Source organism: Dipodomys merriami, unplaced genomic scaffold (genome assembly GCF_024711535.1).
Source record: "Dipodomys merriami isolate MVZ:Mamm:240054 unplaced genomic scaffold, mDipMer1.0.p SCAF_17, whole genome shotgun sequence".
In the NCBI taxonomy this organism is placed as follows: domain Eukaryota; kingdom Metazoa; phylum Chordata; class Mammalia; order Rodentia; family Heteromyidae; genus Dipodomys; species Dipodomys merriami.
Window position 1 is genome coordinate 11,503,964 of NW_027203048.1, and position 16,271 is coordinate 11,520,234.

Below are 16,271 nucleotides of genomic sequence, written 5' to 3' on the forward strand. Positions count from 1 at the left end.
GCATGGCTTAGAGTAAATCTCTGAGCCTTAGATTCCTAGCCATGAGGTTAAAGCCTTCTTGATTTCATTCAAGGTGGATGACAGAAAGACAGGAACAAATGAGGTGTTCTGTATTGTGATGGCATATCTAAAAATATAGAAAATGTAATAGAACTTAAGTGTGACCCCAGGTTCTGTTCTCAGTCAGGTCTCTGCAGTTTGAACAACAGGTGCTAGTGTCTGTGGTGGGGAAGGAGTGAAGGGCTTCTTTCTGTTTCTGTTTTGTTTTTTGGGAGGAGAGCTACCTTGGGACCTGGGTGGAAGACTCCAGGTAGCATCAGTGTTTCTAGGTAAGCTCTCTGGAGGGTCTCAGGTCAGAGGGCACTGTGGGTGACTATCAGGATGGCTACTTCCAGTTTACAGTCCAGGGCGCTGTGGGGAGGTTGTGGCTTCGACTTGGGACGAATTCACCGGCGAGTCCTGGGTGTTACAGGGTCAGGTAGGCGGTGAGTATTTAGAAGGGATCTGTGGAACACCAAGTAAATATTATATTGTAGGGAAACGAAATGAATTGCAGGGCAGTTCAGGGTCCTCAGACCCATTTGGTGTTAGTGGGAGGGGGTGGGCAGCTGGCATGGGAGATCTATACCCGGGGCTGTCTGTGTTTCCCCATTGCACTTATTCCCCAAAGTTGTAGATTTAACTTTTTTTTAACCATTTGTTTTCATATAAAGAATTACTTTTGCATTAAACAAAAGGTAATTTTTATTTCCCATAGTAAAAAGGCTAGTTTCATTTCCTCTTGCTTTATTTTATAATATTGATAGTAGTCACCTATGTTTGCTATTCCCAGTTGCTTTTTCAATGAAAGCACGCGTGTGTGTGTATCAAGCAGCGTACATACACATGAAATCTTAAAATCCAGGTCAGGGCGGGATTAAAACAGACAAAAGAGAAAAAAAAATGTTATTCTAAGAGTGCCATTTAGAATTTACTAAAAACAAGTTGGGATCATAAAGCATTTGGTGTCTTAGGATAACGAGTTCCGCCTCTGGCTGTGGACAGGGAGGTGGATTTTGTGTCTAAGGACCTGTTCTTGCTCTCCCCCCCCCTTCCCTCTCCGCCTCTTCCCCCCCACCCCCACCCCTCCCCGGGCAGGTCGCGGACTGCCCTGCGGCGCAGCTGGAGCAGCGCCACCGCGTCCGGTGGGCTGGAGGGCGGCGTGAAGCTGCAGGAGGGCGCGCAGGTCCTGCTCACCAGCTCCAACGAGATGGCCACTGTTAGGTACCTGGGCCCCACCGACTTCGCTGCAGGCATCTGGCTGGGACTGGAGCTCCGGAGCGCCAAAGGGAAAAACGATGGCGCCGTGGGTGACAAACGCTACTTCACTTGCAAACCAAACCACGGAGTCCTCGTGAGGCCCAGCAGGGTGACCTACCGAGGGATTAATGGGTCAAAGCTGGTGGATGAGAACTGCTGACCTAGAGTTCTAGAGTGTTTGATGACAGTGTGTGTGTGTGTACACACACATACACATATATATGCACACACACATGCACATACATACATATGCACACACATGCACATGCATACATATGTATAGTATAAAATACAGTCTATGGCTAATGGCTGCTTTATCTAGTTCAACTAGCCATTATTTAAAAAAGGTATAATTACCTTCCTAAAAACCATTATTGTAATTAAGAAAGAGTCTGTAGGTCACAAATAGGAACTTTGAAAAATCATGGTTCTTTTAAATGCAATTTTAAAACTAAAAAAAAAAGCACTTTTAAAAAGCTTTAAAAGCTTGATGTCCCAGGAAAATCCTGGAACTTCCCCCCCCCCCCAAAAAAAAAAACAGAAAAACATGCCGCTAGGTGATTTTCCTCCTGTGTTTTTCATGCACATGATGTTGGAGTCTCCCCAGTGCTGTAATTGTGAAAAGATGTCTGCATGCCCTCTTCCTGTCAAGTGTTTTTGGACTTTTTCTTTCTGTCTGTGCATTGTTTGTAATGTGTTTTAAGGGAATGGTAACTTGGTGCCTGTTTTTGTTTTGTTTTTCTATTTTGTGGTTGTCACTTGTGCTTTGAGGAAAGGCTCATGGAAAGCTGTGTTAGACTTTGAGTGGTGAATGAACTGTCTGGCTCTACTTCTCACCTAATTGCCAAATAGTCAGCTAACTAGTTGGTTAACAGAACTAAGACTGAGTGGGGGATGTTTTCCTAACTTGTAGCTCAGAACTCTGTTCCTCTGTGTAGCGTGATATTTTTATTCTTGTTGGTCAACCGTTTCATGTGTATGAACTACAAACCACCAATATTAAGATTTATAAATTTTTGCACATACTTTATTTTTTCATTGGATTGATATAACACAAACACATAGCACTTTTTAAAACATGATGCTACTGGTACAGTGCTCATGCCTGGGATCCCAGCTGTGTGGGAGGTTGAGATTGAGAAGATAGTGGTTCGAGGCCAGCTTGGGCAAAAAGTCGACCAGACACCATCTCAACCAATAAAAAGCTTGGTTTGATATCATACTTGGCATCTCAGCAGTGTAGGAAGAATACATCAGAGAATGGTGTGCCAGGCTATCCTTGGCATTAATGCAAGACCCTTTTCTGAAAAATATTGAAAACAAAAAGGGTTAGGGCATGGACTCAAGTGGTAGAGCACCTGCCTAGCAAGTGCAGGGCCCTGGGTTCAAACCTTAGTGTCACCAAAAAAATAAAAATAAATAAAATAGATAAATATAAGATGCACTTTCACCTTTTGGAGATATAAGGGGCATTTTGTATTTGGTTATTTGTGTAAATGTTCATGTTTTTTGAACTTTTCATTCTGGTGTGTTTGCTGTGGTCACTGTTTTCTGTTTCTAGTGTTGGGAGAGTTTGGCGGTTATAAAACTGCTGAATATTGTTGTGTTTTCATTTCTCTTCCTGAGCACATGTTAACAAACTATGCTTCATAACAGTGATGTAACCTTGTCTTGTTGATGTATATTGAAACTTCTGTCCTATATGTGTAAAGATTTATCTTTTATTGTAAATATTTAGACCTAAATCTACTACTGAAATATTGGAACAGTTTGCTTTATAAGATTAAAAGTATCCTTCAGAATGGAGCTTGCTTTGTGCTTAGAAATATAACAGGCTGAACTATTTTGCAATATATGGTTTTAAATCAAAATTCTGTCACTTGGTTGCCTTTTTTTTTGAGTGTGGTATTTCAAATACTGTTAGACTTATTTTCCTGAAATGCACTTGCAAAATAAGGCTGCTTTATAACCAAGGAATATTTTTATTGAATGAAGAAAATGACTGTGCTATGATTCAAAGTAAACTTATTTTATTATATAGATTATTTCTTTAAAAACTATTTATACCTTAATATGAAATCCATGAGTAGAATGAACTTGAGTGACCATAATTCTTCCCATTAAATATAAAACAGTGTAAGTTAGAAAGTCATGCCAATGCTGAGTGGATTTTGGAGGTTAAAAAAAAAAACCCACAATTGTTCTCTTCATATTTAGATTAGGATGATTAAATCCATGTCATGTGTATGTTTACATAAACTATCCATACAAATCAGTGTTTTCATTTGTATTTCGCCACTGAAATGAAATTAAATGCCACTGAAAGTTCACTTCTTGAGCATTAATAAAAGGGAAGCTGTCTGGTTTTGCATAGCAGTGTGTCATTTACCCTGTCTGCAGCTCTCTCTTTTTTCCAGGAGTCAGGGACCATGTGCTCTGAGCTTCCCTATTTCATAGAAATGCTTAGATTTATTTCATCCTATAAAGGATCTTTAAAAAGTACCATGCATTTTATTCAATGAGTAAAACAGTGCCTTTTAGCCACACTCCTGTTACATTCTGATGGGCAGAGTCATTTAATGACGAGTTTCTACAGTTCTGTAAGATTGATTACCTATTTCATACAGGTTGGACATTTTATACAGACTGAAACATGACACATTGAATTTAGATAAAACAGAATCGTCTACTGTTAAGAAGCTTTGTTTGTATATTTCAGGGCAATCAGAGGTGGGTAATTTTAAGTGATGGCTGGGTATGGGCAGGTGAGAATGATGTCTTGGTATGCACCCTCCTTCCAGAAGCTCCTTATACCCTTCATGTTTTATGTTCCCCTTAGGGCTTGCCACCCTTGGTGGTGTGCAAGTTTTTGCTTATTATTTCTCTGCATCGATCAAGGGCTGGGAATCTACCACAGTTATGCTCATCACTATATTCCACTACTGCAAATCATACGTTGGCCTCTGGTAGATGCTGAGCAGACGTTTGTGGAACAGAGGCATTGACAATTTAAAACATTGACAGTACTTAGCTAGCACCAGATAGGTGACCTTGAGAGGCTAGCGTGGGACAGGAATATTGTATCAGTCAAGGGAGGAAAGAGGTCTAGAAAGGTTTGAATCCAGAGTCTCAGCTTTACCTCCAAGAACAACAGGCAAAAGATAAAATGAGGCTGAGCAACTAGAGGAGGGAAGAGGCAGAAGATGTAGCTCCTGAAGTGACTTCCTTCTGTTTTACTGGGACTGACCCTGAATTTCTGTTTTGATATGGTGATAATTCCCAGAACATGGAAATATATGTGGTGTCATACAGAGAGAGTGAACTGGATTGTACCCAAGTGCTCACAGCATTCGTCTCCAGTACTTAATATGTTCATTTTGGGACTACCTATTAGAATGTGCATTAATATTATTTAAATCATATTGGCCAATGTTAAGACTCATTCTTGGTTGCTAAGCAGATCTAGTCATTTTAACCAGTCATTGAATGTTTCTTCTCTAAATTATAGACTCAGAGACATGTATGTATTACCACATTGCAAGCCAAAAGAATTTATTAATCTTCATGTCCTTTGTTTCTCTGAACTTATTTGTAAAACAGGTACAGTAGTTAATATAAAACTCACAGTCCCACACCTATTTTTAGTAATTATATATTGACATCCCTAGGTACATAGATTTTTTTTAGCAGTGTTGCATAAGCTCCTTAATAAACAACATTCCTAAGAAGCTTGTGAATAGACTGACCAAGTACAATTTGTGTGACTTACTGAGATTTTGTAATAGTGAAATATGATGCCTTCCCATAGGCAAACATGATTTTGAGCTAGGCACCAGTGGCTCATGGCTGTAATCCTAGGTACATCAGGATCAATATTCCAAGGCAGCCCAGGCAGGAAAGTCTGTGAGATTCTTACCTCCGATTAACCACCAGACAAACGGGAAGTGGAAGTGTGGAACAGTGCAAGCTTTGAGTGGAAAAATCCAACTGAGTGAGCGAGCCCTGGGTTCAACCCCAGAACATGTACATGGGCACATGCACACACGTGTGCACACACGCGCACACGCACAGATTTTATTTCCACCACTATTGTTGCAGATGCTCCTTTGACATAAAGTATATATGGTGAATTTGATGAATATAAGTCTATGTTGAGGAGGTGTAAGAAGCTTTGAGTTATGTAAAGGTTTTTTTTTTTTTTTTAGCTGGTCCGGGAGCTTGAACTCAGGGCCTGGTCTCTGTCTCTGAACCTCTGTGTTCAAGGCAAGCTCTCTACCACTTAAGCCACAGTGCCACTTCTGGCTTTTTCTGAGTAGTTTACTGGCGATAAATGTCTCACTGACTTTCCTGCCTGTGCTGGCTTTGAACTGGGATCCTCAGATCTCAGCCTCCTGAGTAACTAGGATTACAGGCATGAGCCACCTGTGCTTGGCTAAGATTTTAAAAGTGTTTTTTATTGAAGCTCTTAGCCTGATATGTAACCTGTTCTTAATGACCACCAGTGCCTTTTAGAAAATGCTCATAAATCAGGTGTTGGTTCAGCTCTACAATCCTAAATGAACCTAGACACATGAGACTGTTGCTATATAGATAATTGCGTTCACATTTACCTCTATAGATTTCTTTGTCAAGAAGAATTTGGTGTTGGAGTTGGCTGTTGGTCAGGGTTGTTTCAACTGGCTAAAAAATCCAGAATTCTACCTATTTGCTCTGTGTTGAATTTGAATTGTAGGCATTTCTGAAGTGTGACAGCTATGCTATGTTGTCCTTGACCCATGTCAAGGTTAAATTCTTTCAGATCTACCCTAATAAGGTTCTTCACAGCTTTCCTCAAAGTAGAACGACCTCATTGATGAACTAATTATTTTTCACATAACAAATCAAATCAGACTGACATGGAACTGAACCATGTTAAAATTTCATGTATAGCTTCAAGCCTTTCTATTCTCTCTTCCTCCTCCTCCTCCTCCTTGTCATTTGATTTCTGAGATCATCAGAAGCTCAGTTAACAGTATTAATGACTTTAGCTGTCCTGATGGTTCGTGTTATGAAGTATGGGTGTCACTAATATCTTTGGGGAAAAAATGTCCCCAAATGGATTTTAAGAGCTTACAAGTCTTTATTGATGGCAGGGAAGTAGATTTTACCTTGTAGACAATGCAGAGCATTATTTAAAGCAGAAGAGAAATGTGAAAGCGTCTATTCACCTTTAAAAAAATTCCAATAAAAATGGTTTCTAGTAAGAATAGAAATATACGCTGCATATCATTTAAAATATTCTGTTTCCAAGTTTTTTTTTCTATTCTGTGAAAGGAACAACATTAGAAAATACATAGCCTGAGATTCTGTAGCCACACTCCATATGGCTTGATGTGTGACAAAGGAAAAGCTGGTGTCACTTCTGTTTTAGTTTCTTCCCTATCACCACTGCTTATAAGTGCATACATGAGGATAACCAGTTTCTTCTGTCTTTAAAGGCATTTCTTTTGAGAACTTTGAAATATTGTGTAAATATTACCTTGAGAATAATGCAAACAAAGATGGAAATATTTAAACACCAGTTATTTCATGATTTAGGAAGTTTGCCATGGTTCTTACAATCACATCTTGGTGAGCCGTTTGAAATGGTTATTCTTTCCGATTCCCTAATTTCCAGATGTATTGTTGTCAAGCTGTGTTATTTGGGACTGATTTTTAAAATTTTTGACTGTCATCCAATGGCAGTGACTATCTCTGTGAACTTGCAGAGATTCTCTCTAATCCTGGGATATTTGGGAGAGAAGACTCTTCAACAGGTTTCCCAACATGAAGGCATTTGGCCACACTTGTTGAGGAATGCCAGAATCTATGCATCTGGTACCAGCCTTTAGCTCTTTCTGTCTTTGCTGCCTTACATTACTCTGCTGATTAAGGGCTGAGTATTGTTTACCTGACAAAGGTGAAGCTTTCTGGAATTACACATTTTACAATTGAGAGAGACCTTTGAGATCAAGTTTTTAATTTTTTTAACGAGAAAATGATCAGTAACTTGCCTGACTTACCTTGTGAAGTGATCATAGTCTAGTCACGAATCTCTTAAGTCCTGCTTGTTCATCTGTTTACTATTTCTCAAGTAGTTGTGAGCACTAAACCATCCCAGAAGACATTATCATCTGGAATTTTATGAAAGCAATATTCATCTATATTTGGCAAAGAACATCTCTTTCAATTCAAATATGGTAGGGAGAGTTGATATCCTAAGTGCTAATGCTTAGTGTTAGTTCAGCAAGACCATCTTTTAACGAACACCAGCTGAAGTGAACTTAGCCAAGGAGTGTTTAGCAGTGGAAAGATAATTGTAAACGGTTGCCTACAGGGAGGCAGAAGGCTTTCACAGACTGATGGAGAGAGTGCAGGGCTGTAGGAAGTGGGTGTGGGAAGGCACTACTAGGTTTGACTGGCAAATACCCACAGCACATGTGAAGGTAGCATACTTGTTTAACATGTTATATAGAACAGACAATACTGCTAGAGTTCATGGAACTGGCCTTTCCCAAGTAATTGTATGTAATAGTCTATTCCTATCAAACTTTTCAAATGTTTCAAACTTTCTTAATTGGAGCTAAATAGTTTTGGACTTGAAGAAGGTGCTAAAAATTAAATATACCTTCTCAGGATCATAATAATGTGTCTCTGTTCCCAGTGGTCTCTTTTTTATTTCAGGACATGATGTTCAGGAATTCAGGAGTGCTGGTGTGGTATTGTGTGTTAACACAACACCAGGGACCATCTGCTGCTGTGAAATTAGCAGTCAAATGTGTGGGTTCTTTAGGGACTCATTTAGAAAATCATTAGCTAAAGACAGATTGACAACACACTTCATACAATTTTATGAATCTTGTCATAGGAAGTCTATTATTTGGAGTAGTCTGAATTCATATGCATCTTGTTTCAGGTCTTTGCAGCTCAAAGGGATTTGAATACTGCTATATTCCTGGAGAAAAACAATCTGTTAAAATAGCCTCGTCATTAGAATTTCCTAGAGGTGCACCTTATGCATTTGGGTACAAAAGCCCCACATTTTAAAGGATAAAGTGTAATCTGCAGTTACATCGTATTTTACAACCTTAGGGTTTGTCAAGTATTCCATGGAGATGCTGAGTTTTTAAGAGAATTATGCACATATTACCATGCTTATTTTTGACACTTAAAATGTAGTTCTAAGAGTGGTAGAATCTTTCCCTTTTTCTGCTGTGTGGGAGGGCAGGCATTTACAGGCACTGGTGCACAACTCGCATTTGAGGGGTAGAGAGCGGTACTGCGCCTTTCTACAGTGTATGCTATCTTTCAAGGGTGGCGAGGAAGGGAACTTACTGTCTTTCTCTTGGGTATGGAAGTACCATCCAATCAGACGACTCAGAGGACTCAAGATGCTACTTGTGGAAGAGAATCTAATCTTTCAACTATGAAGTACAAGATAACTCTTTCAAAAAGATATATATATTCCTGCTATTTTGGCTACCATTTTGAGGTGTCAACTTTTACCAAACTCTTTATTTCTCCTAAATTCCCAAGCTTCCCAGAAGAATTGGTGTGACCTGTTGGTGGTTCCTTTATAAGTAACAGGATAGAAATAATTATATTAGCTTATGGCTTAATTAGCATGGCTCGTGCAAGCGTTATTTGTGCCTGTCCACCTTGCTATCATAGTTGATGAATTTCTGAGAGTCCAGAGCACCTGTGTTAAGTTGTCATAGCCATATGGAACATATGCTCAGTGGACAGTAGTCCAGATGAATGCCAAGCTGCTGTCTTGAGGTTACACCGACTTCAATGAAACATCTTGTGGCCATCATAGCTCAGTGTGGAGTTGTTTATTTACTTATTCATGTACACAGGCTTTTGAGTTTGACTACCATTTACATGAACATGGAACCAATAAAGACAATTAGCGAAAAGCAACAAATCAATCTTAGTGGTAGTAAGGCACAACCTGAATTTGTAGTGTTTAGAGTGGAAAGTGGTTAAGATTCCTCTCCCATTAATAACATGGACTTGGCTATTCAACATCTGGCATGCTGCCTGCTAAATTGGTTACTACTGTTACCAGTATAAAATGGAATTGTTTCAGCGCCTGACACTATCATCCTTCAGGAGCGGGGCTCCAAGTAAGCTTCTAGTGGTCTGTGAACCGGAACACTACTTATGTGATGGTGTGGTTTCTTTTACATCAAAACTTGAACTAAGTTCAGTGTGAACCAAAACATGGCTGATACGGTTATGGGTTCATTGATAGTTCAGCTTCATGCACAGCTGATAAACCTATTTTTGGCAGTTAAGGAAGAGCAGTCCCAGGAGTATCAGAACCAGGAATTGCCTTGTCTGGTGTTGGTAGAGTGCAATGGCTCTCCTAACGCCCAAAGCAACACCGTTGATGTAGATAAAAGGGAGAAGATAAGAAGATGAAAGGTGCATGTGCACATCCACACAGCCACGCAGTCATTTTGCTTGGGAATGGTGGGTACTTAGCAAGGAACAAAAGCAGCTAACTGCTTTCCTCCTAAATTGATGCTTTAGCATAACCAGATACCAGGGACAAACTAGACAGGAGAGTAGAGGAGGAAGAAGGGGAGGGGCAACAAAGAATAAATGAAGGGAAAACTTAAAAGATAAAAGCATTGTTACATAGGTATAAAATTTAATGGGTTTCCAATTCTGTTTCATCGAAATTTCGTCTGTGGAAATCAGTTTGCGAATGACTATGATCATTGTCAGTGTTGTTCTCGCTTCTCCACCATTCTTCACTATTCCATTCCTCATTGTCACCTCGAGGGAAAATTGTTCTCATCTGCATTCGATAGCTATACAAATCCTGAGTACTTCAACATAGCCTTAAGGGGGAAAGAACTCAGGGGAACAAAAAGGAAGGGTACCTCATTTGAAGTTTTCTAGAACCATTGGAGGGCCAGTTCCTCCAATGGCCCAGCCCATCAGAAGGAGGGGCTCCAGTTTGGTGGGCTCAGCGGTTAGAAAGTTTGGGCCTCAGCTGTGTGAACACGTGTTTACAAGTGGATATGTTTCTATACTTCGATGTGTCACTGCTGCTGACAACTTCTGCTTTTCACGGATCAGATTTGAACTGTGGAAGGTTTGAAAGTAAGCAGTTTAAATCTTGAATTTTCAATCCAGTGGGAAACCTCACACTCATTTTTAAAAAATTTTTCATCAGAATGATTTTTTCTTAAGGCATGAGGTATATCCATCAATAGAGTGTCTGCCATCTCTGAACCTCTACTGGTGTCTTATCGTTATCAAAGCACTTAGGATGTATGTATTTGATTTAGATGAGTATATACACCTTTTCTCTGTATTATGGAACTACTTACAACTGTTTTTTTTTTTTTTTACAACTGGTGATGAGTCAGAACAATTAAAGCATCTAACCACCATTTAAAGTGATGGCTCAGTAAGTTGTCTATGATTTTTCTCTTCTGAGTAAAGAAGGTCTTTCTCCATGCTGAATCATTGCAATTGATTGCTTTATTTCTGTCCCCTCACCCCTCAGAATGATTCATGTCCACATCAACAAGGTAAGGGCAACATCTGTGCCTCCAACTGTGAGAGTACAGCAGCTACTTCTGACTACACTGAAGCAGAGCACACACAAAACAGAAGAGAAGCGGAAAGCGGTTACACAACAACCATGCATAAAAACCTTATGCAACCCATCTGGGCCTTGGAGTTTTGTTTTTTGAAATCACTCGTCTTTATGGGATTTTTTTCTTCTTTTGAAAGAGTAAGATGAACCCATGCTCAAAACCTTTTTTTTTTTTTTTAAAGCATTGTGAAAATACAACTTTTTTTTTTAATGTGGCACTTTAAAACAGGTTGGCACAAAATGAAAGTGACATTCAGTCTGTGGCTTATGGTGGAGACATTATCTCTCTCTCCCCAAGGGAGAAGGGGAAAAAAAGGAGTGAGTGTCCCATCGGCTCAGGGCCCAGGCTGGTTTACGTTGCTCTTGCTTTTCAGAATGGTGTCCTCATATTGACTAGCTCCAGGGGCGGCGGTGGCCTCTAAAGGTAAGCCTTGCTGTTGGTAGCCATAGTTGACATTCCCACAGGGGAAGTGGCGCAGCCGGAACAGAGGTACCTCCTTCATGCTGGCAGTCAGCGCGGACGGCTCCAGAAGCAGCGAGGCCCCTGGAAGTCTGCCAGTGGCCACGTTGGCTGGGACAGTACAGCTTCCCTCACGGCCCAGGCTCCTCTTCTCATGTGGCTCCTTCTTTGTTGGAGGATTGTTCTTTTTGGCCGGTTTCTCCGTAAACCAGGAGCCGTACGTTGGATTCCACAAGCTGGTTGGCTTATTTCTGGATCCCTGGACCTTGTGCAGCTCCGATGGTGGGTTGGACTGAGAGAATGCCATGTTCACGTGTCCCCCTTCCATGGGAAGCCCCCTGGGGACTCGCACAGAGACCTCAGAAGCTGTGGGTTTCTTCACAGCTTTGCCAGAGGATGTGGTGGACAGAGGCGCTGGGGCAGCTGGACCGCGTTCCTCCTGTTTTGCCTGTTGGGGAGACACGAGGAGAGGAGGCATCCCCTCCGGGTCTTTGGGCCTCATGGGCACTTTCTCCTCCTCTTCCAGAAGTGGGCCATATTCTATGGGCAGAGCAGTGTTGATGACATCAGGGTCCTATGGGAGCAGACATGATTGGTGACAACTTGGACTCATAGCATAGAAAAGGTTGGGCCTGAAGATAGCTTAAAGATAATCCTATCTAAATGTACATTACAGACCAGACCACCATTCAATATGTATTGAGGATATATTAATGCATGGAATGTGGGATCTGTATCAGGCAGATGTTGGGGGTACACACCTTATTGCCTGGGGCACAGGAGCTCTGCAGAACACAATTTTTACACTTTAATTTTTTGTGTGTGCTGGTACTCGGGCTTGAACTCAGGGTCTGTGCACTGCCCCTTACTTTGTCACTTCTGACTGGTACTCTGACACTTGAGCTACAACTCTATTCAGGCTTCCTGGCAGTTAATTTGAGATAAAAGTCTCCTGGATTTTCCTGCCAGGGCTGACTTTGAATCTTGATCTTCACATCTCAGCCTTCTGAATAGCTAGGATCACAGGTGTGAGCCACTGGTACCTGGTCAGACTATTTTTCTTTAAACCATATATTAAAAAAGTATTTCAGTCTATTTTCAATAAAATCTTTTTCACTTAGAGAAGTTTGTATGTGCCATTTCAGTTGTGTGTGCTAAGGGGAAGAAAAGAGAGAGAGAAAGAGAGAGGGGGAAGATACCATGCTGGCTCTCTAGTCATCTCCAGTTTCCAACATATTTGGCCAAGTTATTCTTGCTCTTCCTACAATGTAGTTCATCATTACATGCATAGCTCTCACCACGAAGGAGGAATTTGGTTCAGATGTGATGAGCCCTTTGCCAGGTTCTGAAAGCCCTGGGCAAAACCATTCACCACGACATTGTGCTAGATGTCTTTTTGTCCCTTTTCTTAGCAGTACTCGATTGTAACAGACAAGCAGAAATTGTTGCTAGAAGTTTAGGGAAAATTTGTGGAGGAAAACGAGAAATTTAATTCATGAATGTTTTATACAAATTTAATTCAGCAATGTTTTATTCAAATAAGGAAAAGACCTTATAATCAGGGTTTCACAAGAACTTAGTAGTCAGTATTCATCAGTAAAAGAGTTTAAGAATGAAAAATAACTACCCTATAACCTTTTTAAAAATGCTTTAGATCCCTTCCTATTTCTTATTACATTCCATAGTGAGTTATTTAAAATCTGCAGGTGAAATTATCTGCTTTTGAGAGGGAGCTTACTTCTTCGGAGAAAAACAAAAGACGGTAGGTAGGGAGAGAGGAGTGTATGTGCGTGCGTGCGTGCGTGCGTGCATGTGTGTGTGTGTGTGTGTGTGTGTGTGTGTGTGTGTGTGTGTGTGTGTGTGTGTGTGTGTGTGTGTAATCCATTCAGGTTACAATATAATAACCTAGAAAATGGCCAAGATGGTAGACTCAAGAGATGGGACAATATCTGTGCCAAGAAACATCAAAACTTAAAACTCATGGGCTGGGAAGGTTGCTCAGTCATAGAGTGCTGGCCTTGCATGCATGAGGCCCTGGGTTCGATTCCTCAGCACTACATACGCAGAAAAAGCTGGAAGTGGTGCTGTGGTTCAAGTGGTAGAGCACAAGCCTTGAACTGAAGAGCTCAGGGACAGTGCCTAGGCCCAGAGTTCAGGCCCCACAACCGACAAAACAGAACCAAACAACCTCCCCCCCAAACCCCTTGCAACTCAGAAGAGAAAACAACAGCAACAACAACAGAACCAATTAGTTCATGTAGCCAGGTCCCATCACAGCCTGCAGCTCTGTGTGGACCACGGCTTGGAGTGGCCTGCACAGTGAATAGCCCCATAGAACTACATGCCGTGCAGACCTGCACTTTGGGAAGCCTACCACACTGAACAGCCCTTAGATCAGTGCAGATCTCCAATCAGAGCAGCTCAGGGTTCAACCATGATCTTTGCTCAACCCAGATCTCCTCTTGGTGCATCCCACCTGGCAAGACTAAAGCTGTGAAACCCCAGGAAGGAGACTATGGGAAAGCCAAACACTGAGTCACATACTCATTACCTGCAGGTGGCCAGTGAGAAGGGGGGGGAGGGGGGGGGAGGGGGAAACTCAGCCCAGGGCTTAGAAGCAAACTGGGACATAGGAAGGTTGGGCAGAGAACATAAACAACAGACAGAATTCTGAGCTCAGAAGTGAGAGTAGAAAGCGAAGGTTTAACCTCCTTCACTGTGTCAGTAATTGGCACTGGGGAGAGTGAAGGACAAGGGACCAAGTTTGGTTCTGGTACTCAGAAATGGCATCAATCTCAGCCCGTACCAGCCTTCGGCCAATTGCATCACATATTGGGTGTAGGTGAACCCAGAGAAAAAGACAAAGCCTTGGACCCCTTCTCAGAGACCATACCAGTCTCTGCTCACACCATGCCCAAGGATTTAACATCCTGCCAGCCTGGGACAGAACGTGTAGCTAAGGCTTCCAGCCAAGCCCATCACCATTAGGACAAGAACTGGCCCCTTAAGGAATCCATACAGAAAGGGACAGAAAAGCAGTGCTCCAAACCAGAGTCCCACCCTGAGCAGACACATATACCTGATGGGAAGACATGCCTCAAGCCAATGCTACCTGGAACCAGAAACTATGTATCAGAAAGCCCCAATATCAGAGTTCTGTCCCCAAACTCAGCCACCAGCGCTGAGTAAAAGGTGGGGCTTTGGACCTCAGTATTGTTCATAGTGGGGCCTAACCCCAGGAATAGTCTCTGCAGGGCCCTAGGACTACCAGAGGACACAGGGGTCCCAAACCCATGCCAAGCAGGTGACACAGTGTGTGGAGTCTAAAAACACACATGTGCATCCCCATGTATTATGCTACCAGTGATCTACAGATCTGCACACAGCCCAGCCTATTGGTGCATCCACAAAGGGGATGCTGCTGGCTTCCCACAGCACTGTGGGTCAGCACCTACCCATGCCTGACCTTATACTCTAAGCAGAATGCTGCTGGCCTCCAACAGAATTGGGGTAGGGAAATGTGCATCCAGTCAGACCCAAATGCCCATGCACCTACGTGTAAGAAGCTCATGCCTGCAGTATCAAGGATGCATCCTGACCACATAGCTTCAAAAGCCAGCCTGGGCATCTGTAAGTGGGATGTCCCCACACATAGTACCTGGGGTATGTGTTTAGTTGACTCCCCAAAGCTCAGCTGGGCTTTACCTTGCATGATGCCCTTACCCACAGCACCAGGGGTTCTATGCCCAGCTGGCCCCAGAAACCTGCCTGAACATCTTAGTGCACGATGCCAACAACAGTCCACAGCACCATGCTTTATACCTAACTGGGCAGAAAGACTTCTGTGTGTCCCTGCTTAATACACCCTCAGATACAGTGTGGCCAGAGACAGCACTCAGATGGACCTAAAAGCCGGCACATGCCTCTCTGGGGGACACAAACTGCACAGTACCCACAAGAAAACCAGAAAAGCATAGCCCATTGCCACTGACACTAATACCTAACCTTAACGACCTCTTCAAACCCTGAACCCAGATGTGTAAATCGCAGTGAAAAAAGATCACAAAATTCATTAGCAATCAGGAGAACCCTACACAAGCCAACAATTCAGGGAAGTACTCTAGCCAAAGTAAAGAAGTGAGGGAGAATATAAGAACCATTAAAACAATGATGAGAGAATTTCCTGATGAAATAAAAGGGAAGAACAAAAAACAAATGGAAGAATGAAAGGAAGAAATGACCAAGAAAAGGCAGGACATCTAAGAAGGCACAGAGAAGAAGATATAAACATTACACACCTAAATGAAAGACAAATTAAAACCCTGAGAACTGACATCAACAGAGCTTGGAAACATGAAAGTGTCTAGTCCCTATTGCAAAGCATAGTTGAAACATAGGCATTAGAGTAAGTGAAGTAGAAAACAGATCTCCAGAGTTGAGGATGAATCAAAGGCATGGGAAAAAAACACTCAGAACATTCCAGAGGAACACTGAAGAATTGACAGAGGGAGAACCATAAAAGGAGGGGGTAACAGTGCCCGACAAGAAATGTACTCATTACCTTACTGATGTCTGCAACCTCTCTGTACAGCATCTTTACAAGAAAATTAAAAAAAAAGAATTGACAGATTCAGTCAAAAGAGCAAATCTACACTTAATTGGGATGGATGAGGGAGAAGAATTAAAAACTAAAGGCATCGAAAATCTATTTAACAAAATAATAAACACTTTACCAATCTCAATAAAGAGAATCTCATCCACCTGACAGAGGCATACAGAACTCCTAGTAGACAAGATCCAAGAAGAAATACCTTTAGACACATTGTAGTGAAAACTTGGGACTTGAAAAACAAGGAATTAATTTTAAATGCAGAA

The 16,271-nt window shown here is 41.8% G+C and overlaps 2 protein-coding genes across 4 annotated transcripts in view; one reads left to right on the forward strand and one right to left on the reverse strand.

Moving 5' to 3' along the window:
• Positions 1-3,670, forward strand: part of Clip4 (CAP-Gly domain containing linker protein family member 4) — a 79,090-nt gene extending 75,420 nt beyond the window's left edge. For all 3 annotated transcript variants that reach the window (XM_070025302.1, XM_070025300.1, XM_070025301.1), the window contains exon 16: positions 1,138-3,670. In XM_070025302.1, the coding sequence (XP_069881403.1) occupies positions 1,138-1,459 (322 nt within the window). In that variant the 3' untranslated portion in view covers positions 1,460-3,670. The remainder of the gene's footprint in view (positions 1-1,137) is intronic.
• Positions 3,671-9,190: 5,520 nt separating this feature from the next.
• The window catches only part of Alk (ALK receptor tyrosine kinase), a 713,950-nt gene continuing 706,869 nt past the window's right edge, over positions 9,191-16,271 (reverse strand). The window contains exon 29 of the mRNA XM_070025303.1: positions 9,191-11,970. Coding sequence (XP_069881404.1) covers positions 11,272-11,970 — 699 coding nt within the window. The 3' untranslated portion in view covers positions 9,191-11,271. The remainder of the gene's footprint in view (positions 11,971-16,271) is intronic.